The sequence below is a fragment of the Eublepharis macularius genome, chromosome 13 (assembly GCF_028583425.1).
Source record: "Eublepharis macularius isolate TG4126 chromosome 13, MPM_Emac_v1.0, whole genome shotgun sequence".
NCBI classification, from domain to species: Eukaryota; Metazoa; Chordata; class Lepidosauria; order Squamata; family Eublepharidae; genus Eublepharis; species Eublepharis macularius.
Window position 1 is genome coordinate 73,309,925 of NC_072802.1, and position 26,695 is coordinate 73,336,619.

At 54.4% G+C, this 26,695-nt stretch overlaps 1 protein-coding gene across 4 annotated transcripts in view; it reads left to right on the forward strand.

The window, feature by feature from the left end:
- Positions 1-26,695, forward strand: part of MYO18B (myosin XVIIIB) — a 128,996-nt gene that overhangs the window by 69,584 nt on the left and 32,717 nt on the right. For all 4 annotated transcript variants that reach the window (XM_054996169.1, XM_054996167.1, XM_054996168.1 and 1 more), the window contains 10 exons: positions 2,825-2,944; positions 4,223-4,331; positions 6,433-6,557; positions 8,091-8,245; positions 10,213-10,336; positions 10,631-10,831; positions 11,083-11,193; positions 12,821-12,925; positions 14,616-14,771; positions 26,414-26,527. In XM_054996169.1, the coding sequence (XP_054852144.1) occupies positions 2,825-2,944; positions 4,223-4,331; positions 6,433-6,557; positions 8,091-8,245; positions 10,213-10,336; positions 10,631-10,831; positions 11,083-11,193; positions 12,821-12,925; positions 14,616-14,771; positions 26,414-26,527 (1,320 nt within the window). The remainder of the gene's footprint in view (positions 1-2,824; positions 2,945-4,222; positions 4,332-6,432; positions 6,558-8,090; positions 8,246-10,212; positions 10,337-10,630; positions 10,832-11,082; positions 11,194-12,820; positions 12,926-14,615; positions 14,772-26,413; positions 26,528-26,695) is intronic.

A 26,695-nucleotide genomic window follows, 5' to 3' on the forward strand; every position in this document is an offset into this window, starting at 1 on the left:
GTGTGGTGCGCGAGCGGAGGCAAAAGGCCATGCGGCGTCAGGCATGTTCATCCAGCATCTCTGAGGAAGGGGGTGGCTGTTGGATCAGCTTACCTGTCTCCCCCTCCTTTGCCCTCCTGCCGCTGAGCTGCCTGCACAACTTGCTTGCACGGGTTCCGGGTGGGTTTCGTAATGCTGCCCAAATGAGGAGGAAAGCAATTGTGGAGCCGGCATGTTGCCTCCTTTTGTTCCCATTTTCAGGCCATTCCGTGGGAGTTAATTGACCTGTTTTCAAGCTGACACAGCTGTAGCTGCCCGGAAGGGGGGCTGCCTTCCTGTTCTGGGCCAGATCTTCCATTCTGGCACAGTGGAGTAATCTGCACTGCGTTGCAAAGAGCTTTTTCTCTAGGCCTGGCTGACAAAAGAGGGAGCTGGTCAGGACCCACTCCCTGCTTGCGTTGAACTGTGGGCCCTTCCCTGCTCCAGGGGGAAGGGGTTGGACTGGCCCACCAGGGCCTGCTGAACTGTGCAGAGAAACGTTGTGCGTGACTCCTGATGCAGTCTGCATCATGGCTCTTAATTAAGGTTCCCTCTTATTTACTCTCAGGAGCCCAGGTGCCCCTGGGTCCTGAACCCAAGACCCGAGGGCTGCCCTGCAGCAGGCCCCTGTGCACCACCCCAGAAACCTGGGCGGGAGGAAGGGACTCCTGGAGAGCCAGCAAAGGGGCCGGCCAGTGGGCCAGAGCAGAGGATACCCGACCGATGATAAAGGCTACCCGGTCAGGCTGGCTCCCCGGCCTGAGCAGCTCCTTTGTCGCCCTGCTGCTGCTCTTCGGGTCAGGTCCAGGCCTGCCTTTTGCCTCCCTGTCTGCTCCCTGCTTGACAAGAGCCACGTCTGACACACTCAGAGCTGGAGACCTGCTCCTTCATCCACAGGCAAGCCTGCAGAATCCATGTTCCTGGAGAGGCAAAGACAAAGTGTGAGAGATGGGGGGAGGGGGGCGTTGAGAGGAGCCCCCTGCGGGTCACAGGGGCCTTCCGGCAGTGGCTTGCCTTGTCTGCCCTCAGGCTTGTCTCCAGCCCCGCCAGGGTTACGGCGAGGAACAGGTGTCCCTCTTTCCCTCTGCACAAGGGGGGGGGGGGGTGCAGGGATGACTGTGGCGTTGCAAGGCAGGCCGTGGGGCTGGGGCTGTGTTCTAGGATGAGCCGTTCTGGGAGGGCCAGCGTAGCCCACCTTGTCCTTGGACGGTGAGTGGGGGTGGGTGGGCGTGGAGGAACCCAGGGAGCTGCTGCTGAGCCTGTGTGACATCACCAGACCCAGCCGTTGCAATACCACCCTCCGACCAGCCTCGAGGGGGGAGCTAAAGTGCCGCAGAAAGCGGGCCGGTTGCTCCCTCCCCCGGTAAGCTGCTGAGGTGGCGCAGAGAGTCAGGTGCCTGGGTCTGGCTTCCAGAGTTTGTGGCTCAGGTCCTGTAAGTCTTACAGACCCCCACCCCCACCCGATATGTTCTGGCTTTTGAGGCATTTGAGGGGTGGGATAAACGTCAGCCATCCTGCCAAAATAGCTTCGCCTGTGAGCGTGGCTGAATGTCACCCCAGTGGGAACTCAACCAAGGTGTGCGTAGCAGTGCTTGGCCAGCCAGACGCTGGCCTCAGTTGGACCCTCACCCCCTAGGTGGTGTACAGGCTTGTCCTTTGGTGGCCGCTTGTCTCTCGTCAGCTTTTGGGTTTTTTTTCCCCACACATTCACCTGTGTGGAAAAGTTAGTCACGGCCTTGGCAAGCAGCAGCAGCGCTTCTGTTCAGCACTTAATTAATTAACGCTGTCATTATGCTCTGAGCACCCCAGAGGCTGTCAGATTGTTTCAGGAGTCCAGGAAAGTGGAGGAAGGGATTTGCAGGGGTAGAGAGATTTGCAGCCAACAGCAGTGGCCCACAATCCTCTGTTGTGGCTGAGATGCAAGAACCCCCCCCCCCCCGGGGCCTAGGGCCTCACCTGCTTGTCTCAGAGCCAAGGAGCTTTCTGTTCTCTTGAACCTGTGGGCCAGGCTTTAACCACAGGTGTTGCCAGATGCTCCGAGCACAGGCTTTACAAGAGGCAGTGCGGGCTGCTGTGAGCTTAGAAAACACACTGTATTTGAGATCCAGAGGAGTTAGCCGTGTTAGTCTGTAGTAGCAAAAATAGAAAAGAGTCCAGTAGCACCTTTAGGACTAACCAACTTTACTGTAGCATAAGCTTTCGAGAATCACAGTTCTCTGAAGAAGATGCATCTGAAGAAGAGAACTGTGATTCTCTAAAGCTTATGCTACTGTAAAGTTGGTTAGTCCTAAAGGTGCTACTGGACTCTTTTCTATTTTTACACTGTATTTGAGGTGCCACAACTTTTGTGACAAGAAAGACCAGATTCTGCGGATCTGCATGATCCTGCAGAATGCATTTTGTGATATTTCTGTTTCCCCCATCATTTCCCAACTGTGGAGAGGGCATGCTGAAGCCGCATCTTCTGGCCACATGAGACTCTGGCCTGGAGGCTTTGGCAGGCATTGTGGGCGCTGCCAGTTTGGGGAAGGTAGAAGGGGGGGGCTGCAGGTTCTTTAATGCTCCCATCCTTGCCTGCATCCTCGGGACAGCAAGCAAGAGGACCTGAATTTGGGAGGGAGGGGCTTGGGTTCGAGGGAGAGATTTTCCGGTAACAACTCATTTGGACCCAAGCAAATTCCGAAGCAGAGCTCCTCCATCACTCCCCTGGGTGGCTCTTTGGAGGACCGTGTGATCAGTGCTGAAGCTCAGGGATGCCTGGGAAGAACTGGCCACAAATGCCCCCCCTCTTGGTGTCTTTCTTCAGATTGTGGATCTCACGACAGAGCTATCAGATGAACGCCTAAAAGGTGATGTGGCTTGCCAGGTGTTGGAAGGGGAACAGGCCGAGAGGCTGCGAGGGGCACGAGAGATCAAAGAGCTGCAGGTAAATGTCGGCGGGGAGGGTCCTGGGCAGAAGACTTCGGGGAAAGCTCCCCCCCCCAGTGCCCCCAGTGGGGCCTGGGAGGTGAGGTCTGCTGCCTCTTGCAGTTCGTGGTTGCTGCCAGTGAGCTGCTCTTCCACTTCATGCACTTCTTAATGGCGTCTTTGGAAACCACTTTTACGTTTATTTTGCTTTTTTATCTTGCCACATGGCTGCATTGTAGCCCTCAGGGTCATCTACAACGTAACATGGAGCCACAGTAATACAAGTTCATTATTAAAAAGAACCTCAAGAAATAAAAATGGCCGTAACGTCCTTCCTCTCTTCTTTAATGTAATAGCTGAGAAGTCAGGGCCAAGTGGCCCACGTGCCGACCCGAAAGAGGCCCTTTCTTGCATTCTCTTCCAAGAGGGGAGGCATGTAGGCTTATGGGCAGGGGAGGGGGTGCCGCAGCCGGTCATGGCACACAACCCTTCGAGCTTCAGAGGAAGAGATGCTTTGATCTCACACCTGTGGACGGCCATGGGGTGGGGCCACCTGGACTTCTCACAGTAACCTCCCTTCGCACCCGGAACACGTTGTGTGGGGGAGGAGGATGGTTTGGGGCAGGTAGAGGCAGGAGGGCGGCGGAGAGCTCATCTGTTCAGACTGCGAAACTGAGATGGACTCGGCAGCTTTCCCAAGGCTGCTGGCTGAGGCCCTGAGGCGCTTTAGCTTTCCTGGGCTGGTTGATGCAGTTTGGCCCTCCCTCCATGGGTAGAGCTCAAGCCAGAGGTTGCCTTTCTCAGCAGACTCTCTCAGGTGACACCATTTGTATGGGCCCTACCCTGTTGCAGTATGAGACCTCAAGCAAGACTCCTACCCAGCAGGTGAATGATGGGCAGGAGTTGGTACACACCAGTAGGCATGTGTTGGCAAGTCCTGTCTGGCCTCCTGCCCGTTTAAAGGAACACTTGTGCCATTTTGCTGCAAGAAACCTTTATCGACTAATGTTGGGCGGGGGCGGGGGGGGGCTTGAACACATGAAGGTATTTTTGGCTGAATCAGACCCTTGGTCCATCGAGGTTGGCCTTGTCTGCTCAGACGCACAGCAGCTCTCACACCACGTAACACCCGGTCCTTTTAACTGGAGACGCTGCCGGGCATTGCGCCTGGGGCCTTTTGCATGCCAAGCAGAGGCTCCACCACTGGGCCACAGCCCCTCGCCAGGCCACAGAGGCAGGTAACGGAATCAGCTGCTGCATCGAGGGCAGAACGGACCCCGAGCCCTTTCTGTTTCAGAGCAAATATGACCAGCTACAGAGGAAACTGGAGTCTGCAGAAAAACAGCTGGAGGAAATGCAGCAGGAGCTGCAGCTCCGTGACCTTGAAGCCCGAAGCTCTGGGGAAGGTAGGCAGACCATCTCTCGTCAAGGGTTCTTTCAGGTGGGTAGCCATGTCAGAGCAAGATCCAGGTTTCCTGCCCTGGAAATCGAGTTGGTCTTTAAGGTGCTCCTGGACCCGGATCTTGTTTGGGGGTGGTCTGACCCAGGAAAAGTCCCCTCCCCCCTTCTGCCTTGTGCTGCATCTCTGGCCTCCAGTTCAGGCTCGTGTGGCTTCCCGCCCAGCACAGGAGCAGTGTGGCTTCCCGCCCAGCACAGGAGCAGTGTGGCTTCCACATGGCAAATTCCCCTGCCGCCCCAGTCCCCCAGCAGTAGCCACTACCTTCCCACGCCATCAGGGCCTTTTCCGGTTTCTTCCCCCCCATGGCAGTTGAATGTTGTGTAATGTTATAGCAATCTGTGAATCAGGTTCTCTGAATTCTCCGCTTTCATTAAAATAAAAGCTTCCAGCCCTTCTTTGCAGTGATATGCCTTTCCCCTTACGTCTTTAAAACAAAAGGGGCTAGAGGCTTCTTTATTAAATAATGAAAGCTGGAAAATTAGAGAATCTGATACACAGATTATTATTCTGTTATAAGGATGATAATCAACTGCTGGGTAAAGGATCAGTGACAGGGCAGGGGAAATGGCTGCTATGTGGGCCAGACCAGGAAAATATGAACTTTCTCACCCACACAGCAACCATCCAGGCTTTACTGTGATTTTTTCCCCAAAACTTTGCAGCAAAGCAGGTGCGGGATAGATTGGAGAAAAAACGGGGGAAACTTGGGAAGTGCTTGAATGCACCCGGCTGTTGTGGGGAAACAGGGGGGAAGCCCAGTTCCCAACAGCACTGAACCCAGGGCAAATAACCCCTGTGGAGCAGGTCTTTTCCACCGCACATTGTGATCCCTGCGTGTGAGAGACCCGGCCTCTCTTCTTCAGCCGAGTGCTGGAGCCTCCACCCTCACAGCCGTGTGCTGCCCTCCTTCCAGCCTGTTTCTTCCTCTGTCACTCCAAATCGCACCATCTAACCACTTCAGGGGGTGGCATCTGTCGCCCCTTGTCATTCCGAGAGGGGAGAAGCACTGGCATGAACTTGGAGCATGTCAGTTTGTGTAAAGCCTTTGCTGCCCTGGAGGATTTGTGCTCTAGATATGTCAAGAGGACTCGGTAGCACCTGATTTCCTAGGCAGTCCTGAGATTCACGGAGTGTGCTTGTAAAACAGCTAAGGTCACTGGGAAGGTGGTGAGAGACGAGCCAAGCTTCCTCTTGCAGGTGCTGGCTGGGCGGCCCGGTGCATGAAGAAGTGCCAAAGGTTCCCCTTGGCTGGGAAATCACTCTGCCTGGGAAATAATAATATCATCACAATAACATTTGCTTTATACACCGCTCTTCAGGACAACGTATTTCCCACTCAGGGTGGTTTACAAAGTATGCCGCTATTACCCCGCAACAATCACCCTGCAAGGTGGGTGGGGCTGAGAGGGCTCTGGAAGAGCTGGGACTGTCCCAAGGTCAGGAGTAGCATGCCCACTCCCTGGACATGGCGGGCCACAGGCTGCTTTCCCTATCAAAGCAGAGATTCATGGTTCAGGTCCACACTTTGTCCGCATACCTGTGCCATTGAAAGCAGCCTCCTTCAACTGGCAGGAGGGCTTCTTGCTTGCCCTTGGCCGGTTGAACCCAGACAATACCTTTAAAGTTAGTTCGGCAGCAATGACAGGTTCAGGTCTGCCATTCTCCAAGCACCTGTTCTCCAAGATGTTTGGACCTCTCCCCCCGCCCCCCCGAGGATGGCCAGTTGCAGCTCTGGGGGAGCACTTAAGCCATGGGAGGAGAAGACCGAACACCCTCTGCCCCAGTCTTCAAAGCAGCCACTTGCCGCTGCTAATGAAACATTGAAAAGCCACGGAAGATCTTGATCGCAGGGCCAACCCAGGGTCATCATGGGGTGTTGCCCCATTCCCCTCTCCATGCCTGCTTCGTTCAGCCTAAGTGGATCCTGTGGGGCAGGATGGAGCCCTTGCAGACTCACAGGTGGTGTGGGGGTACACCTGTCTGCACATGTGGGTGGACCTGCGTTTGGGTAGCCTGGAAGGGCGCTATCATGCAACTGTTTCTGGCAGAAGGCGAATGGCAAATGCGCCTAGACTGTGCACAGACTGAGATCGGGTTTCTCCGGAAGAGGATCTCCCAGCTGGGGGAAAGGGTGGAGTCGGAGCAGAACTCCAAGCAAGAGCTGGAGCAGAAGGTGGGCCGTGGAGGCTGGGCGCTTCAGCGGGGGGGGGGCACTTGTAGAGCTCCTGGGAGGGTTTGTTTATTGCCTCTTCGCCTCCTAGAAGGGGAGGTGAAACCGACAGAGCCTCTTCAGGAGGTGAAGAGGAAATTAGCAAACCCCCTGAGGAGCCGTCTTTGCTGGCTCTGCAGAGAGGGGGAATTGGCAGAGCCTTCTGGTCTCTTTTAAAACTCAGCTTCCTGGCTAACGTTGCGACTCCCTTCACACGAGTGTCCTCATGTAATTCGTCTCTTATGGCTTAGCTCTCAGTGCCAGCCTTCCATGGAAGCATGAGTGGGGCACCTGTGCAGCAATTCAGGGGGGGTGGGATCCTCTCGAGGGGGGTGCAGCTTTTCAAGGGGAAAGACCTCTGTTTAATTCAGGGGGGGAGTGGGGGGAGGTCTGCATGAATGCTTCCAGCTGGGACTCCCAGTCTGCTTTAGGAAAGAAAGCTCCCATGAAGAGTCGTGGATAAAAGGCGAGTCACTCTGAGCAAAGGACGGGCAGAAATAACCAGCCAAGCGCACAGTACGTTGAGACACAGTGGGGCTTTGGCCATTCTGGGGGAGAGGCAAGCTTTGGCCAGAGGGGAGGCAAGCGACCCGGTTGCACTCAGCCACCCTGTCTCTGAATTACAGGCTTCATCCGTTCAATCTTCTGCTTGTTTTAAGTCACTCTTTAGCACCTTTGGCTACTTCGAATCCCCTTCTCTGCAAAGGTCTGAGGATGCAAAATCTTGTGAAAACTGCAGCCCTGACTGGCACAGGAAGAGGGGCTGTGCCTGGCGCTGAAGTCAACAGCTAGGCAGACTTCTGCTGTCTGATTGCATATGGCGCATTCAGTTCGGACGCATTTGCCTGGAAAGGCATCTTTGCGCCATACATTGATAGAATAATAGGGTTGGAAGGGTCCTCCAGGATCATCTAGTCCAACCCCCTGCACAATGCAGAAAAAGCACAACTACCTCCCCCCCACACACAGTGACCCCCCCCAGCTCCATGCCCCAGAAGACGGCAAAGCACCGTCAGGACCCCTTGCCAAACTGGCCTGGGGATAACTGCTTCCTGACCCCAAGGTGGCGATCGGCCTTACCTTGGGTGTGTTAAGAAGGGGCCACAAGAACCAAGCTCTGATGCGACCCCTTCTGCCCTCCCCCTCATGGTCTGCCCAGGCTCACAGCATCAGCATTGCTGCCAGAGGGCCACCTAGCCTCTGCTTCAAAGAAGGAGGGACAGGTTAGACATATTTGTGGCAGACAGAACTACCGTCTGTTAGCTGTGACAGCATGGTGGAACTCACATGCTGGAGGCCCTCTATCTCTGAGCGCCACTTCCCAGGCAGAGGCGTGCCACCCCCTTTCCTGTCTTGCTTGTGAGCTTCCCAGAGGCATCCGGCCGTGACTGGAAAAGGAACACGGGCCCGCCTGTGACATTTCCCACCCGAAGAGCGGCTTGGGGCCGCTAGCGCCTCTCTCGCGTGCTCTCTCACCCGGACGTTTCCCCTTGGCAGCTCAGTGAGGCGCAGAAAGCCTACGAGGGAGCCAAGCGGGGGGCGCAGCAGCTGAAGAGGAAGTGCAAGCAGTTGACCTGTGACCTGGAGGACACCCGGGTGCTGACGGAGAGCCAGCAAAGCCGCAACCACGAGCTGGAAAAGAAGCAGAAGAAGTATGGCTTGGGGGGCCTGGGGAGGGTGGGGGGGCAGGAGAAGAAGCCCTCTCGAGGCCCTGCCCAGGGCTTGCATTTGGGCCGTGGTCCTCAGCAGAGGGGGAATCTGGGAAGAGATGCTCCAGAAGCTTCCGAAAAGGAAGGAGGGGGGGGGAATCTTCCTCCCCCTTGCTTCCTCCTGCCTGCTCTGAGCCCTTCAGGTTCCGATCCATCTCAGACTTCCCTCCCCAGACCCGAGCTCTGTTCGTAATCGGCGGCAGCTTCTGTCACATGTTTTGTTAAAGACATTGAAACTCCAAGTCCGTCCGTTGGAGGCAGTGAGAGTTTTACACTGAATTTTAGATTAGAAAGGCATGAATTATAAATGGCAAGGCCATGAATTGCTTATCTAATCAAATAATTCAAATTTCCTCCCATTATTGGAAAGTATCAACTTATGCAGAAATTCTTGGAGGCTGCATGTTTGAAGATCGATATTTATCACGGCATTTTGAACAAATCGCCCTGCTGTCTTTTAGGCACCGTGCCCAAACCTTCCTTTGTAGCCAGCCTTTTAATTAAAGGCTTGAGCTTTTTAAAATGGGTTTTGCAGTCTGCTTCTAGTCTGTTTTATGAGAACCATAAGCCACTTGGGGCAGCTTCTCTGGAGAGGCAGCGCAGATACTTTCTAAATAGATCCAGATTGGTCCCACCGGACTTACGTTCTCAGTGGCCCCCACCCTCTGGGGCAAGGCTGTTTCCCAGCTTTGCTGCCCTTTTGCTGGAGGCCTCAAGTGTTTGGATTGCCCCTGGCAGGGACAGTCGAGTGCAGGCTGCACACACAATGCCAGGCAAGCTCTGCAGGGAGCAACAGCCAACCCTGCCTTTTTGGGCGCAGCTACATGATGCGTTTGCATTCATACGTTAGGCTTTTAGGTCTGGACTTAAATCCAGAAATGTGACATGCAAAGTGTCCCCTAGTTTGTGCAGCAGAATGTCTGGGCGGGGGGCGGGTCCCAGCATTCAGCTGTCCCAGGAGCACCCACTGGTTTGCCTCAGTGGCTCTTGCTGAATCATTCAGCTTTGCTCAGCCTCTGCCATAATGGCCAGTCAAGGTCCCCAGAACGTTTTAGGTCGAGTGTCCTGTGCGTGGTGGCCCCTGCGGCCCCCTTCCTTCTTCTGCTTTGAGGCTGGCCCCATCAGTGCCTCTGAGGCTTGAATCAAGAACTCAGCCTGGTGACCCGGTTGGGGCCCCATGCAAGCGGTCCCTGCAGGCATGGAAGAGCAGAGGGGAGCGTGCAGCCACGGCCCCCAAGACTGGCGGCAGGAGGAAATGTCTGACGTGGCCCAGCCCCTTGGCTTTTCTCGATTAATGAAACAAACTGGCTACTGAGGTGGTTTATAATTCTATAACAACACTCAAAACATATAAAAATGCATAGTAAATAACAGCAATAAAATATCTATCCAGATCTTAGAAGCAACTGCAGTATAAATGATGAGACAATCCAGAGCACTGAGTCATGGAAAAAATCACACAAAGGGACTATTCCAGGGGGTAGTTGGAGGTTGCGGCGCCGCTGATGGGTGAGGTTCGTGTCATGTAATACAGAGGGGGTTAAGAAGAACCCCAACAGCAAAGTCAGCAGAAGATGTGGGGGGGGGGGCAAAGGTGCACCTTAAACTGGTGCCTGAAGCTCGGCTGTGTGAGGAGGGTGCGCTGCCTACGGAGGTGCCATCCTGAAAAAGGCCCTGCTCCTGAGTCCTGACCGCAGAAGGGAAGCAGGTCCTACAAATGAAGAGGCAGGCTGGTAGGGGGCCAGGGACCCTGGTTTCAGGCATCCACTTTTGCCAGGTCCTCCTGCCTGCTGTGGGTCGGGTTCCAGTTTTTCCATCTCCAGCAATTGATCCTGGGGTCTCTCCGGGTCACGTTCCAGTGCGGGCTGCTCCTGGTGGATGGCCAATGGAATGCTCCCCCCCCCTTGCAGGTTTGACATGCAGCTGGCCCAAGCCTTGGGAGAATCTGCCTTCGAGAAAAGCCTGCGTGAGAAAGTGGCTCTGGAGAACACGAGCTTGCAGTATGAGCTGGCGAGGCTGCAGCGGAGCTTGGAGGTGACTGAGGGAGAAAGGGCACATCTGGAGTCCTGCAAGGGGTGTGTGCGTGGGAGGCAGAGTTTTGTGGGTGGTGGAGGTCAATGCGTGGCTGTTTCACTGGACTGCCCAACAGCTCCTCCGTGGATTTGGCTCAGGTGCTGTTGGGCATTCAAAAGCAAGTGTGGGTGAAATCTCCAAGATGAATTCCAAATTCAGAATCCTCACTTTTCAAAATAATTTTTAAGATCTTGCTCCTGACATTTTAGCTGGCCAAACTCTGTGCCTGGTCTTCCTTCTTTCTCATGTCCCCAGGAAAAAGAATCAGAAAATGCCAGCCTCAGCCAGCGGATCACGGTGCTGGGTTCCCGTGTGCAGGAGCTGAGCTCCCCCAGCAGCCTGGATCCCACTGCCGTGGCCGCTCTCCGGAAGAAGCTCTGGGACCTGGAGGCGAGTGCCTCTGAGCAGCAGCAGGCGCTGAGCTGCCAAGCACGCACCATCGAGCAGCTGGAACAGGTGAGGGGGCGGGGTGGGGTCAGGCCAGGCCTCCGTCTCCACTGTGAGCAGGAGTGCTAGGAGTGGGGGTCCCCCCCCCAGTCTGGGTTTCTCCTCTGCCCAGTGCACTCCCTGTCTCAGCCCCTCTGCCCTGCCCCTTACAGGGTGTGGCCAAGAGGGCAACCAGCCAGGCCTGCAAAGCTCTCTGGCCACTTGAAAGCAGTGCCCCGTGCTAAGCCCGGTTGTCTTCCTGGTTCCCCCCCCCCCCCCAGCTGCATCTGAGACTGGAACTGGAAATAGAGAGGACGAAGCAGCTGCACCAGAAGGAGCTGGAAGACAAAGAGGAGGAGCTGGAGGACGTCCGGCAGTCCTGCCAGAAAAGGGTGTGCTTTTGGGACGGGCTGCGGCTCAGTGGCCGAGCACCTGCTTGGCATGCGAAAGGTCCCCGGTTCAGTCTCCAGTAGGATTGGGCGGGAGGGATGGGAGGGACCTTCTTCCGCCCGGGACTGGGAGAGGCACTGCCAGTCAGAGGAGACAAGAGCGGCCAGGTGGGCCAAAGGGGGTCTGACTCACTGGAAGGCAGCTTCATATGCCTGTGTGGGGGGTGGCTGCACTTGGGGGTTAGTGTGGAATTCACTGGCCAAGCCACTTTTCCTACCTCGTGCTTAGGATGGCTTAAAAAAAGGGATTAGACCAGTTCCTGCTGAATAGATCTGTCAGTGACGAGAAGCTACAATAGATCAAGACGGGTGGCTGTGTTTGTCTGTTTGTAGCAGTAGAAAAGAGCAAGAGCCCAGTAGCACCTGTACGACTAACAGAATTAGTGGTAGGGTCTGAGCCTTCATGAGTCACAGCTCACTTCTTCAGATGCAGCTAGAACGTGAGTCCGTCTGTCCTTATACCTTGGGGAGTGGAGTGATTTCAGAAGCTGAATGACAATAGCAGGTGTGATGGGATAGGGTGGGGTATGTGGATGTGGAGAAATCAGCATTGGTAATGAGACAGGAAGTCTCGGTCTTGATTCAGTCCAGGTGGACGCATTGTCTTGAGCTTCATTATCAGTTACAATTCAGCAGTCTCTCTTTCTAATCTCCCTTTGAAATTCCTCTGCAGGAGAACTGCTACTTTTAGGTCAGCCACTGAATGTCCTGGAAGGTCAAAATGTCCCCCCACTGATTTTTGGATGTTTTGGTTTCTGATGTCAGACTTATGTCCATTCATTCTTTGTCGAAGGGACTGGCCAGTTTGTCCAATGGAGAGAGTGGGAGGGGCATTGCTGACACGTGATGGGGTAAATCACATGGGAGGATGAGCGGGAGTATGAACCAGAGATGGTACGGCTGATGTTGTTGGGTCCACTGATGGCGTTGCTCGGATCTATATGAGAGCAAAGTTGGCACCTTGGTTTGTTGCAGGCCTCGGTACCAGAGTCCATGATAGTTTATCATTGTGGGTGAGTAGTTTTAGGTTAGCGGGCTGTCTGTAAGCAAGAAAAGGTCCCCCCCCCCAGTGCCTGTGCGAGGGCAGTGTCACAATCCAGCCTGGGTTGTAGGTCATTGATAATGCGTTGGGCTGGCTTGAGTTGTGAGCTGCAGGTGACCACCAGCGGTTGTTTTCTGCTGTTGTTTTCTTTGGGCTTGTCTTGTAGCAAGCTGTCCCTGGGTGTCATTCCCGCCTTTCCAGTCATCTTTCCCCCCGCCCCTACCGGGGGACCTGGCAGCCCGACACCCAGAACAAGGCCAGAGGCTTCTGCCCGGCTTTAGATTTGGGAGGCTGGCTGGCTTCCAACAGAACATGGAGCCGGGTGTTGTCTCTCTTCTCCATCTCTGTCCCTCTGACTGGCAGTGCCCTCCAAGTAGCTCTCCAACGCTGGAAACGCAATGCAAAATGCTCCCCGTCCCTTCAGTGCAGTTCCAGGCCCCGGTACTTCCCCGTAGGTCAAGTGGTGCCCCCTGAGCTGCGCCGATGCTCGCTAAGGCTTGCTCCCCTCTGTGCTTGGCCTGTTTGTAGCTTCGCCAGCTGGAGATGCAGTGTGAGCAGGAGCAGGACGAGAAGCAGGCGATCCTCCGCGAGAAGCAGGACCTGGAAGGCCTCATTGCAACGCTTTGCGAGCAGGTAGGGCGGGGCTCCCATCGGCTGAGCCAGTCTGGCCGTGTCTGGGCTGGGTGGCATCAGGCAGGGGGGCGGAGTTGGGGGGGGGGTGTCACAGGGCTGAATGCTTCTCCACCCCCAAACAAAAACAAATCTTTGCATAGAGAAAGCTAACAAGGAGAAACAAGACAGGGATTCTTCCCCTCGGGGTCAAGTTTTCTACCCAACAGAGATTTTTTTTTGCCTAGAGGTTGGAACGTTCTTCCCAGCTGAGCATCTGTGGAAATGAGGCATTCCACATGTTGCGGCTGCCCGTGGCCGACCTTTCCAGTGGCCATTGCTGTTAGTGAAAGCGAGGAGCAGGAATGTGGATCATGACCCAAAAGGGGGCCAGCAAAGGGGAGTTTGCAGCTGCCCGAGTGAGGTGGGAGGACGGAGGCGGCCCACCTCTGAAGACAGGAGTGGCCAGAGCCCAGATCTGTCTTAAGGGCACGGGATTAATTTGCTGTGGCAGTGAAGCATCAGGGCAGCCGAGGAGGAGAGGGCCTGGCAGGAGCTCTGCCGCTGAGCCGTGCATTTCCAGCAGGAGCGAAGAAGCTCCGAGCGAGGGTTGGCCAAGCCCACAAACCACTAAACCACTTTTACAAGGGGGAGGAGGGAGCCATCATGCTTGGCGCTGGTTCCCCTTCAGGCAAACGAGTAGCGAGGTTTCAAGGCGGCACAGCCAAGATCTGGGTTCACTAGTGGGACCAATGGAGGAGCAGAGGAAGCCCCACTGCGGCAGGAGCCCCAGAGGGGAATATCTCCATCCCATGGGCACCTTGCTGCGCTGGAAGGAAAGCCAACTTGTCCCAGAACACGGATGCACACCAAAGTGCCACGTCAGTCCATGTAGTTGGCAGGCAGGAGGATACCCCTGGACTGCCCAGTGTGGTGTGAATCCTTGGGCCGTCCCCAAAGCAGGGCTTTGCAGAGGAGAGTGTGTTTCGGATCAGCGGGTGGAGCGCCTGCTTTGTGTATGGAAGGGCCCCGATTCAGCCACCAGCACCTCAGATCTCAGGTGCTAGGAAAGGCCGCTAGAGCAGGCAGTCTCAGGGCCCGATGATGTTTTGGAGTGGCCTCACGAGTCAGACCCACTCTGGAAGTTCTGTCCTTGGAACTTAATTTGCAGGGGTGTGGCACATGGGCAAACGGGGCTTCTGCCCTTTTCTCAGTCTGAAACGAGTGCTGCTGTTTGTCCCACTGGGCACGCACTGAGTGGTTCCACGTACACCCCAGTGGAGCAAGTCGTGGCTTCACAGGGTCATTTCCGTTTGGGGAAGTGGGGTGGGCGTCAGCCCCCTCTCTCCGTGGGCCATGGTCCCAATCCCAGTTGAACCCACGCTTGCCTGAGAACTGAGTTTTGAGCATGGAACTCCAGGTGTCTATCTAATGGAAAGTTCTTGGGGTGGCCACCGTGGTTTTGTACTGTGTGGATCGTGGGCCCTCGGTGCAAAGCCACGCTGTGATTCCCCGGGCCTGGCTTGGGGAACTCTGGCTGTCCTCAGCTCTCGCCTGATCTTGTCCAGGCCTGTTGGAATGCAGAAAGGGTGGGTGGGCTCGTTTTCCCAGGCAAGGAAGTGGGCCCACTGCTTGAAGGAAGGTTGGGTTGCTGTTCTGCTGTGGATGTGCGGCCAGCGGCACATGAAAGTGGACTCATTCCCCCCCATGCCAGATCGGTCACCGAGACTTTGACGTGGAGAAAAGGCTCCGGCGCGACCTGAAGAGGACCCACGCTCTGCTGGCTGATGTGCAGCTTCTGCTGGCCACCGCCGGGGGAGACACTGGTCCACTGGGAAGCCGAGAGGAGCTGGAGAAGCTTCGTAGCCAGGTTGGAGACCCAAGTGCAGTGACGTCCTTGTGGGCCACTCTGCAGCTGGGGAGTGGTCCAGGAGGCTTTCTGGCTCCAGGGTTTGACAGGCCTGGTGCAGTGGGCCTTCACGGGAGGCTTCCAGGAGCACAGCCAGACCCCGTGCTTGGCCCCGTCAGCCCTGCCTGGCCGTTGCCTGTTGCCTTCTCCTGGGTCTCCCTGCCTCACGGTTAACCTCAAACCTGTTGCAAGCTCTGACTCGGCTGCGGCGCCTGCTTGTGCTGCTTTGTTGGTGAATCCTTTGCGCCACTGAGAATGCTGCCTAGTAACCCCAGGGGTCCTCACCTTGCACGGTACTTTGGGCAACTCCAGCCTTTCTGACCTCTTGTGTTCCCCTGATGGTCACCCCCTGCATCTCCCTGGTAACTTTCGAGCATGGAAGCATTTTCTAGCCAATGCCCTGTTTGTGTGCCACTGATTGGTGGGGAGACACTTGGCAAGCCACATCTTACCTTGCTTTCCCTCAATGACACCGGGCAGCAGAAGGTCTTCTAAGAGCCTCTACGGCTGAAGGCGCACTTTGCCTGCAGAAGGGTCCCAGATGTGCCCTCAATGCCTTTAAGGAAAGTTTGAGGTCAGAGGTGCTGTGGAAAGCCCTTTCCTGCTGCCCAGGACCCCGGAGAGCCCTTGCCAGGCAAAAGTGGCCATTCCAGCTTAGAGACGGAGCCAGGCTCTGACTAGGCAAGGCCCTTGGGTGTTAAGAGACATACGAGGGGTCTTTAGCTGGCCTTCCCCATCATCAGATTTAGAGTGTGTGCGAGGATGGGGATGTTGCAGGAGATCAAGACGTCTGTCTGAATTTTTGTTCTCTGTAAAGCCACATGGGAGGCCAGAGCCATTCCATTAAAAATATTATTATTTGAGGGTTGCTTTTGCTGCTGCCATTCCAAAGAGCAGTAATTTGCTCTCCTGTGAATTTGCAGTGGTAAAGTGCTTGAGTTTTGTAAGGAAAGGGATCCGTGCTCCCCCCGGCTGCTTCCCATTTGAAAAGGCTGCTCATCCCCAACAGCGGGGAGAAGGGAGGGGATGGATGCCCTACTCCTGGGGTGTCAGCTCTGCCTCTTTCCCGCATCCAGGGAGAGGGTGGAAAGCAAACAAGGCTGCTATTAGGAGCAAGCCCCTAATTGGAAAGTAGTAATAATAATAATAATAACAATAATAACATTCGATTTATATACCACCTTAATGCCCACTCAGAGCGGTTTACAAAGTATGTCATTATTATCCCCACCACAAAACACCCTGTGAGGTGGGTGGGGCTGAGAGAGCTCCAGAGAGCCATAGAGTCCCACGCTCTTAACCACTACACCAAACTGGCTCTCAAGTAGACATTTCCAGCTCCCCCGTTGCAATGTGCGAGGCCGGTTCCTCCCTTGCGGGGGGGGGGGGGGCTGGGGGAGGTGCTGCTCACCTCCCGGCTTGCAAGCAGCATTACCTTGACAAGGAGAACTCAGTTCTGACTTGGCTCTGCCCCCCCACCCCTGCTATTCCACCGAGGTGGTGAAGTTGCAGATTGGGGAGTCTCGTTGTGCTTGGCGCCAACCTCTGGGTCTTAACTGTGCACACAGACATGCAGCGGTGGGGGCGGGCGGGGCTCACTGCTAAGAATTAAGATCTAAACATCCCAACCTGATCTTTGAAAATGTGCCTTCGGTGCAGACAGGAATCCTTCTTAGGAAGCATTTAGATTTTAATTAAGGCAATTAGTTAAATAGATAGTTTTCTGTCTTTATTTCCATGGCTTGTGCTAATTGCTCCCTCCTCAGTGTGTTTTCTGCCTTTCTACCCAGTTGTAATTACCAGACTTTGCTTTCAACATCTGTTGTCAGAGAAAAAAGAATTCCGAAGGCTTCCCCAGTCAGTAGCAAATCAGAGCACCGGGCTCCGGGCTTGGCTTGGCTCTTCAGCGGCGTCCGGCTTGGCCTCCGCCGTGCATTTTCTGCAAAGACTGCAGATGGCTTCTCCAGTCCACATGGGGAGGGAGTTGGGTCTGAAGGGGGGAAATGCTGGCAGTGTGTGCTTGGTGGTGGGCGGGTGACGCACCTTTCCTATGTCTGGGACATCAGCTTAGAAAAAAGGTGACGGGGGAGAGGTTTATAAAATTATGCGTGGGTGGAGAATAGTTTGCCAGCCTCCAGGTGAGGTCTGAAGATCTCCCGGATTTTCACGTACAAAAGAGATCAGCTCCCCTGGAGAAAATGGCTGCTGTGGAGGGTTAGGGTTCAACGGCATTATAACCTGCTGAGCTCCAGCTCCTCCCCAAACCTCGCCCCCCAAGGCTCCACCCCCAAAATCTCCAGGTATTTCCCAACCACAAGCTGGCAACCCCAGCAAGGAGGAGGATAGAGGGAGTGACTTGTCCCTCTTCCGCTACTGTGAAGCTCAGGACAGCTGAAAAGGAAGTATTGCTTCACTCAGCAAGTAATTAAATTATGGGATTTAGGGTTGCCAGTTCCCCTTGCCCTCCCAGCAGGAGCAGGGGGGACCTGGCACTCATCTTTTCGGATGTCTTCACGTGCGCACGCTCCCAGGGTGGTGCGATGACATCACTTCCGGGAAGTGACATCATTGTGCAGGGCCCGGAAGTGCTTCTGTGCTTTGCAGGGGGCCGATTTGGGCCACAAGGACTCCTGGGAGTGACGTTGTTGCACCCCTCCGGGAGCGCACCTGGGAGACCTGTTCCCCCACCTTTCCCCCCTGCTGGGGGTGGGGGTGGAGGATAGATGACTTTAGAAGGGGCTTGGACAGATTCATGGAGGGGAGGTCCACCAGTGGGTACTAGTCATGGAAGTAAAGGGGAACCTCGTTCTGATGGAATAAACCTTTGGATGCCAGTGCCGCAACCAGCACCAGGGGAGGCCATGGCCTCTCTGCCCGGTTTGTTGGCTGCCAATTGGCTGCTCTGGGAATGAGGTTGCTGGACTAGGCGGACAGCCCCCCCCTCACAAGCAGACACCCCTGTCGCTACCCCGTCTGTGTCTTTTGTCCTGTGTAAAAAGAAAAGGCTGTTGTCTGGGCAACCATAGCACCGCAGGGAGCCTCTGCCCCCCATCAGAGACACCGGCAGGTCTGTCCCAGCACCAGAATTTATTTTATTTTATTAGATTTATATCCCGCCCTTGCTGCGAACAGGCTCAGGGCAGCTAACATCAATAAATACAGTCTTAAAAACACATAAAACTTATCGCCATTCCCAGTAATTCAACTCCAGACGTCGTTAAAGTACAAAGGCCACTATAAAAGGCATAAGCTCAATTTCTACTGGTTCGGCTGTGGAATGGCACCCAGAGCAGGATGGAAAATGGGGTATGGCAGTCAGAAAAAAAGATGGAAGACAGATGCCAGTCCTCAACCAAAGGCCCAGCGGAACATCACCATCTTACAGGCCCTGTGGAGCTGCAACGGATCCTGCAGGGCCCAAATCTCCAACGGGAGTGCGTTCCACTGGGCTGGAGCCAAAATCAAAAAGGCCCTGGCCCTGGTCAAAGACAGGTGAACGTCCCTCGGGTCAGGGGCCACCAGTAATTGCTTGGCAGAATGCCAATTGCTTTGCTATTTGTACAGAAGCAAGCTGCCAAAGTGATTCCCCTTTTGCCCTCCCCTCTCCTCTACCCGGGCTCTACCCGGAGGCAGCGTTGGGGAAGGCGTTACCTCTGAGCCCTGTTAGCTGGGCCTGCAGGGCAGTTGTTTGGCTGCTGTATGAAACAGGTTGCAGGAAGAGGTGGGATCCCTAGCCTGATCTGGGGGGCTCTTCTGATGTTTTGTTCCTGGCTACCTACTAAAATCTGGGCTCAATTCTGGGATGTGAACTAAAGTAGGAAATAGTTGAATTATTTTACATGTTGCTACTTCTGTTTGTTCCCTCTTGCCAAATGTATAATTGAATAGAAATCATGTCCTTTCGTAAGAGTTCCTGTCCCCCCGCAGCCTTTGGCTGGACAGCTCTAATATCATGGCATGTCCACAAACATTCTAGCTTCTGTCTGAAGCAAAAGGCTCACTTACAGAATGTTGGGAAACAATGCCATTGCTGTGAGAAATGTGCAAATACCATTTGCAGAGGGGCCGGAGGGCTTGGGTGTGCTCCCCTGAGAAGGTCTGTAGGCATGTTGCATTTAATTGTGTTTGGAAGTGTAGAGGCATTCCAAGGCCTTTTCTGAATTTAAGTTTTTGGCTTCTGCTCAGAGTTGCTTATTCGGGGCTCCGATACAAGCCCGCAATCTGGGTACAACGCCAGAGGTATGGGAGAACACAGGGATTACCATGATAAATGTCTGCAACTGCCCCAAACAGTCCTGGAAAAAAATTGCCAGGAAGAGTTCTGCCAGTCCGGTGACACCAGCCTTCCTGAGCCATAAGAGCAACGGTCCGCCTTGCTCATTTCCCTCAAAAGCGACGCCGTTCTGGAGGTGCTGCCATTGCGGCAGGAACACTTCGGTAACGCTCTGCCCTGAGGGAAGCTGCTCTTGCCGCCTGGCCTAAAGAAGGGGTGAGGCTGGGAGTGGGCAGCTCCCCGCTGCTTGCCTGGCTGCCCTTCAGGAACAGATAAGTTGCTGGTTGGTTGAAAGCACCCGCTGTCCACTCGTGTGTAGGGATGCGCATTCAGATGTTTCCCATCAGAAACAGTGCCCCAAATTCCCTATTTTGTTTCACTTTGGGCATTTCTCTTGCAAAACTGATCGGGGAATTTTCTTTCAGGTGGGTAGCCACATTGGTCTGTAGCAGAGAGTAAGGTCCAGGCCCAGGCCCAGCAGCACCTTAAAGACCAACTAGATTTCCAGGGTAGGAGCTTTCGAGAGCCAGAGCTCCCTTCGACTGGGAGTTTGGGTCACTGTTTTGGATTGGACATAACTGAATGCACACCCAGAGCTATCGAGCTGGGTAGCCGTGTTAGTCTGTCTGTAGCAGTAGAAAAGAGCAAGAGTCCAGTAGCACCGATAAGACTAACTAAATTTGTGGTAGGGGATGAGGTTTCGTGAGTCACAGCTCACTTCTTCAGATACCATGAAAACCCAAGTGGGGCTTGATGCTTTGCTCAAAAGTCCTGTGGGGGGGGGACAGCTTTCAGTAGGGAGGGGGCCACTGACCTCTTGTCTGCCCTCAGTCTTTGCTGCGATTCCTCCATCTCAGCTGTTTCCCCTTCCACAGGGTACAGCTGGAAGAAGCTGAGGTGAAGTCAGGAGGGGCAGAGAACAGACCAGAGTGTGGCTAATAGCAGGCCACCTAGCTGTCCAAGAAACATTTGAGGTCCAGCAGAGTCTTCGAATCAGGGCTTCTGTTTCGGCCCAGTGTTGGACACCCCCTCCCACAGTGCTTCTGGTCATCCACATTGCCTTCTGCAGACACCGCCCTGCAGTTGGGCAAAATCAACAGCTGCCCACAGACGTGCCTTCTCTGTGGTGGCCCCACCTTAGGGAATGGCCCATCTGAAGAGGTTGGGAAAGCTCCCTCTCTCCTGGCTTCCTGCAAACTGTGCACAACTGAATTATTCAGGAGGCACTCATGCCTTTCTTAGCAGTGCCACGCGGTGTGTATCTGAAGGAGAACGTGGGCGCCAGCCCCACAGCTATTGCAAGATTTATGTTTTTCCCGCCATGGAGAGAGAACTTGCATTTCGGTTGTGGCCACTGCGGCATGTGGCCGGCTGGCCTCCCACTCCCATTTCTCCTTTTCTTGTTAAGCATAATTGTTCTTGCCCGTGGCTGAAACTGCACTACATTTGGCTCCCCTGCAGCGCCTGCCACAGCAGCTCTTTCAGCTATGACCGGGCTGGGCAGTTAATTGGCAAAGTTAGCCAACGCTTTTAAAGAGAGGCTGCCATGTCCCAAATGGAAGAGGGCTCACGGTTGGCCCGCCCTGCATGCCCCGGAGGGTTTCCAAACCAGTAAGTGATGAGTTGCCAGGACTGCCGAACTGGTTGGCTTCTTAGATGCGGTGCCTGTTCCAAGCATGGCTGGACAGGAGCCTCTGCCAGAATCCCCTGTGCGGGTCAACGGCACGCCTCCACTTGAGTTTCCATGAGAATCCGTCTGAGGAAGAGAGCTCCTGAGAGCTTGTTGGTCTCTAAGGTGCCTCTGGACCCCAATCGTGCGTGTGAACCCAGAGAGTGTCGTTCAGGGGCTGATGCCACGTTCCCACCTATCTGCTGAGTCCCTCTTTGGCACTCGAGGCCGCCTGTATTTTCCTTTTGTTTTCTGTTCATCTCAGCTGGGCTTAATTGGGCAGTTTGTTATGATTTGACAAAGGCCTTTACCAAACACTGGTTGCTCTTTTATTTTGCAAACACGGCAACCTTCCTTCACACCTGGTGGTACGAGGAGCATTGGCTCGGCTTGCCCAGAGCTGCTGGCTATTTCTCAGTACTTAGCAGAGTGCTTGTTGTTTAGACAGCAGGTGGGGAGCCTGTATGAATGAATGGTTTATTGCACAGAGACCCATGGAGCGGTGGGGGGGGGGCGGTGTTGCAAAGATTGGGCCCTTGCTAGTGGAGGCCGAGCCAGCCCTCAAGAAAAAGCAAGATTTGCTTCCCTGGCTCTATTTCCCAAGATGTCAGTAGCAGTCCTTGAAAATTGTGTGTGTGTGGGGGGGGGGGAGCATTCAGAAACAGCCTTGAGCTGGGGAGTAAACCTGCCCCCAAGGAACAGCTCCCTCCAACTGAGAGCCAGATTGCAAACTGCTCTCTTTGTTAATGAGATCCATTGAGAGTGATGCGTGCAACTATTTCTACTCACCCACACGTGTGTGCAGTGGTATGTTTGCCTGTATTTTCAATTATTATGCTGGCTGATGAGTTCTGGGGTGGGGGGTGAGATAGAGTGCAATGGATGGAGGATAAACCCTTGGATTTCTGCAGCAGCTCTGCTAAGGCCAGAAATGGCTTTTTAAGCGCCATGAAGGTGGTAAACAAGCAGGAGTCTTCTGGATGAGCCAGCTTTGAGCGCTTGGGCACCTGTGTGGAGAACATGTCCGCCAAGCAGCACCGCAGGTGGAGGCTGGCATGTATGGACTAAGAGGCTTTTGGTGCAGCCCTGGTGCACCTGCAAGCCCTGTGCCAGCTCCTTTGGTGTGCTGGAGAGGATTGCCAAGTCAGGCTCTCCAGGGGAGGAAGTTTTTCTCACATGCTGGCAGAGGATACTGAGTTCCCCTGCTGGGCCAGCCCAGGCCTGGGGCCTTTGCCGAGTGAGGCCTTTGGCTCTGTGGAAATAAGCCAGGAAGGAGACAGCTGCCACAATGCAGCCTGGAGAAAGCCCTGTCTGTGGAGCTGGAGCTGACTGTACCAATGGCCCTCCAGTCCAAGCAGATGTTCAGCCTCCGAGAGAGGCAGGGACTGGTTGGCAAGCCACGAGTGTGTGTGTGTGTGGGGGGGACACTGGAAGGCTTGTTGACTGGGAAGCCTCAGAGGGAAATATGGGGGACTTGGGAATTTGGCGAGGAACCGGTGGAACCCTCTGACACAAGAAGCTGTCAAAAAAGAGAAATAGGCGCTGTCATGGAGGTTAGTCCCAGCAACAGTTAATAGCCAAGAGGCTAACTTGAACCTCCGTGTACAATGGCGGTATGCCACTGAGTGCCAGAAAGACAAACGGTAATTCTGTCTCCACTGCTGGATTGGTTTGACTCTGCTCATATTAAAGCAGAAGAGAAGGGCCGTTGTGCAGGGTGAAGGGGGTGGAGTCCAACCAAGCTGTGGCTCAGTGCTAGGGCATGTGCTTGGCAGGTCCCAGGTAAAATCTTCGGCATCTCCAGTTATGGACCAGGTAGCAGGTGATGGGAAAGGCCTCCACCTGAAACCCCAGAGAGTTGCTGCCAGTCTGAGAAGACAACACTGACCTTGATAGACCAATGCTGTGAGTCCGTGCAGGGCAGCTTCTCATGTTACTAGTTCGGGAGTTACCGGTTGCACTGCATACCCCCCCCCCCCAATACCCCTTGGTCTCATTCTGAACATACCTAGGTGGCGTAGGTGCCTGTCCTGGGTGGCCACATGGTTTCCTGTTCCACTCAGGTTTGATGCATTGTGGGAAGAGTTTCCTCTACTGCACACGTAAAGTTAGAATCAGGCCTCTCCGTAACCTTCTTTTGCAAAATTTGTGGATAGACGTAACAGGGAAAAGCACAACCCCTCCTGTTATTCAGGTGTTTCTACAGGTGAAGAGTGCACAGGTCATTTAGGATGTCCCAGGTTTAGAAACACGCACGCACACACCTGGAAAGAGATCTTCTCCTGTTCTCATCAGTCAGCTTAAGAAGGAAGGAGAGCAGGGGGTGTGTGTGTGGAAGGGGGTGGGGGGGAGTGATATTTTTTGTGCATAAAGTTGTGTTCTGTGTGTTCAGCAAAATCCAGACTGCCAGTGAAATCCTAAGCAGAGCTACTCCAGTCTAAGCATCCAATTTCAGTGGCGTTTCTAACATACGGTGCAACGTTGCCAACTTCATGCTGTTGATCTGCTCATATATTATGCATTATTGGATGGGAATTTCAATTTGTTCCCACTTGGGAACAAATGGCATTATGCAGATTTTTTTGAAAGGAAGAGAGAGAGAGAGAGAGAAGAAAACCCACGAGAGATGCATGGATGTGTGGAAACAGCTTTGCAAAAGAGGAAGTTAACTCACAGAAAGATGCTACAGTTGGATAAAGATATAAATATAGTTGTGTTTTTAAGGATAAAGCAAGATTCTTTCTAACCCATTTAATTAGTGTGAGATTGGGCAGAGTTCGACTCCAGACAGGAACTATCTTGTGGTACAGGCAGGCAGGGATTTTTTTTCTGGGAAAAGAGGTGGAGGAGCCCAGTGGGTTGCCTGCACAGGGGGCAACTCTTGGCGGGAGGTAGTGCCCCTGGTACCACATGTGCATGCGCAAAGTGCACGCACACTCCCAGGACCGCACAATGACATCACTTTGGGTCAGCTGGAACAAGGGGGGAGTTTTTTAAAGTTTAAATTGCCCTCTGCGAAAATGGTCACGTGGCTGGTGGCCCCGCCCCCTGCTCTCCAGACAGAGGGGAGTTGAGACTGCCCTCCACACCATGGTGTGGAGAGCAATCTCAACTCCCCTCTGTCTGGAGAGCAGGGGGCGGGGCCACCAGCCATGTGACCATTTTCAATAGGTTCCGGAACTCCGTTCCCCCCGCGTTCCAGCTGAAAAAAGGCCCTGCATGCAGGGCATAACCACATAAAACCAGGAAGAGGGTAAAAGAGCTCTCCAGTATCGAGATGGCCTTTCCTTCAGGTTACTGTTTCCAGTCACAGCCCACAAGGCTTCTGCCACGCCTGCAACTAGAAGATGCTTGCTTAAGTATGGGTGTTCATGAACTTTGATGGCTGGTGGCAACTAGTAATGGACACTCTCCATTTGAACATCTGACATGCCCTGCTGGATCGGACCACGAAGGGCTGTGCCTAGGCCACCGCCCTGTTTCCAGCTGTGGCCCAAATGCCCGTGAACGGGGGAAGAGGGCCAGAGTGCTCTCCCAGGGATTGTCCCCAGGATTTGGCCCTCGGAGGCAGACGCTCTCTGGACGTGGAGATGTCATTTGAAATAGTAATGGGTTGGGGCAATTTGAATGTAACTGTGCGGCTTGTGTGGGGGGGGCTGACGGTCCTGATGTGAATGCCGAAGCAGAATATATACGTCTTTGGAAAGTGGTTAGATGATGCCATTGCTCTCAAAAGCCCTAAAACGTGCCGTCCTCCTCCATCAAAGCACAGGGAAAGCGGCTTCATCCCCTTCCCACGAGGGGCGGTTGTGCAGTCGGCTGCTGCTATTTCTGTCCGTGGTATTTGATATCACCTGGAGCCCCTTGGGAAGGAAACTTCAATTATGATATCTGAAGTGCTATGCATAAAAACCTAAGCTATTTTCAGTTTGTGCGTGGAAAGGGATTTGCCATGGCTTGCTATGCAGCTACTGAAGCCGAAACTCTCCCCTGAGACTTGCCTGCAGGACTGACAGTAAATTACAAGGTGTTTCATCACAACAGACCTGCCATAGATGCAGTGGAATCGCTTTAATAATCGTTTCTCCTGCCTTGGTAATGCTAAATGCTGCTACGGCCCGGTGGTGGAGGTTTGCACTGTATTATTCCACATGACCTGCAAGGGAACTGTTGCGGCCGCTTTCTCCAGGAGACGTCTTTCCAAGGGTTGTCCAAGACTGATTGGCCCTGAGGCCCAGGCAGTCGGTTCCTGTTGGGAAAAGCACCAGGCGTTCCTCCGGGTGATGACAGGGTGTTTTTCTGCGTGCTTCTCAAAGCATATTCTGGCAGCAGTGGCAGGGGGCATCAAGGACAGCCTTGTGGCTAGGAAAGGCTCCTTTTCCCAGCAGCTCTGCCTGAAAGGCCTCTTTTCCCTGATGGAAGCTGAGAGGGCCCACCAGAAAAGGGCCTGGGGGCCACGGGAGGACAGCTGAAGGCCCAGTTCTGGTCAGCCTGTGGCTGGGGCTGGGCTTCCCTGTTCCCAAGCCTCAAATCTGCATTGGTTGAAGGTTCAAATTCTTCCCGTTATGGAAAACTCCCTGCAGTGAGAAAAGCAGTATCTCAGGGAGAAGGCCAGATAGAATAATTTCATTTCCCCTGCCATGCTAGTTTCCTTAGTGCCCAGAGAGGTGTGCTTGTTTATGAAGGAGGGGGAAACAGAGGTCAGCCTGTCTGAGCTGTGGGCCGAGCTTGAGTGACAGCCTCAACAGGGCTTGGAGGTTGCAAGGAGGGACCCTCTACCTCCCCCTCTTTGGCTTTTCTGGGATGCCCCCCGCTCCCTTGCTGAAGCTTTGAGCCAGTTTGGTGTAGTGGTTAAGAGCTGCAGAACTCTAATCTGGAATGCTGGGTTTGATTCCCCACTCTTCCGCTTGAAGCCAGCTGGGTGGCCTGAGGTCAGTCACAGCTCTCTCCGTGCTCTCTCAGCCCCACCCACCTCACAGGGTGATTCTTGTAGGGATAATAACAACGCACCCTGTAAACTGCTCTGAGTGGGCGTATAAATTGTCCTGGAGGGCAGTGTGTGTTCGAATGTTATTGTTGCACATGATGGGGAAGGAGCTGAGAGCAAAGCCCCTTGTTGTGAGATGTCGTGTCTTGTGCTGATCTGCAAGCTGCAATTCATGCTGTGAGGAAAGGAGACCAGTGGCAAACTCTGCCCCATGAATTGCTGTAATCTTCCCAAATTACATGGAATTTGCGTCATTTGGCAAACGAGTGAGACCAGATCTGCCAGGCAACTGGCAGGAGGAAGTTGGCGGCTGGCTCGAGAGGCCCGGCCTGGGCATGCAGCACGGAAGCAGTGGCTTTTTTTCCTTCCAAGGATTTGTACCAAGGGGGGCATGGAAGTGTTCGGGGAAAGAGGCCAGCCCCCGCCCCTATGCTCACAGAGTCCCCACGCGCGCGCGCGTGTGTGTTGCAGACACAAGCCGTGTTTTTGGCCCTCCTAGGGAGGCTGTGTTGGAAAACATGTCTCTAGAGGGATGTGACTAACCAGGCCAAATGGTGACGTGCCGCAATAGTTGGCGGCGTTCTGGGAGCAGGGGGGGGGACTTCGAGGCGAGGTGGGCTTTGTGCAGTCAGTGGGGTGTGATGGCGTTAACTGCTTCCTTCTGCTCTTTGCAGTGGGAGGAAAGCGAGGCCAGGCGTGCTGCGGCCCAGGAGTCCCACGAGGCGCTGGCTCGGGAGCTGGAGAGCAGGCACGCGGAGCTGGAGGCCGTCGCCCGGAACAAGAACTTGGTGCGTGCCCTGCGGGGCTAGGAGGGCTTAGCCAGTTCGGGGGACGGGGAGCCTTGCAGCGCTCAGGATGGAAAATCCAAACAGCTGGAGAACGTGGGTCCCGATCCAGGGACTGGTCTCCCGCACGAGCGAGGCAAATGCAGAGGTGGAAAGAGTAATCCATTTCCT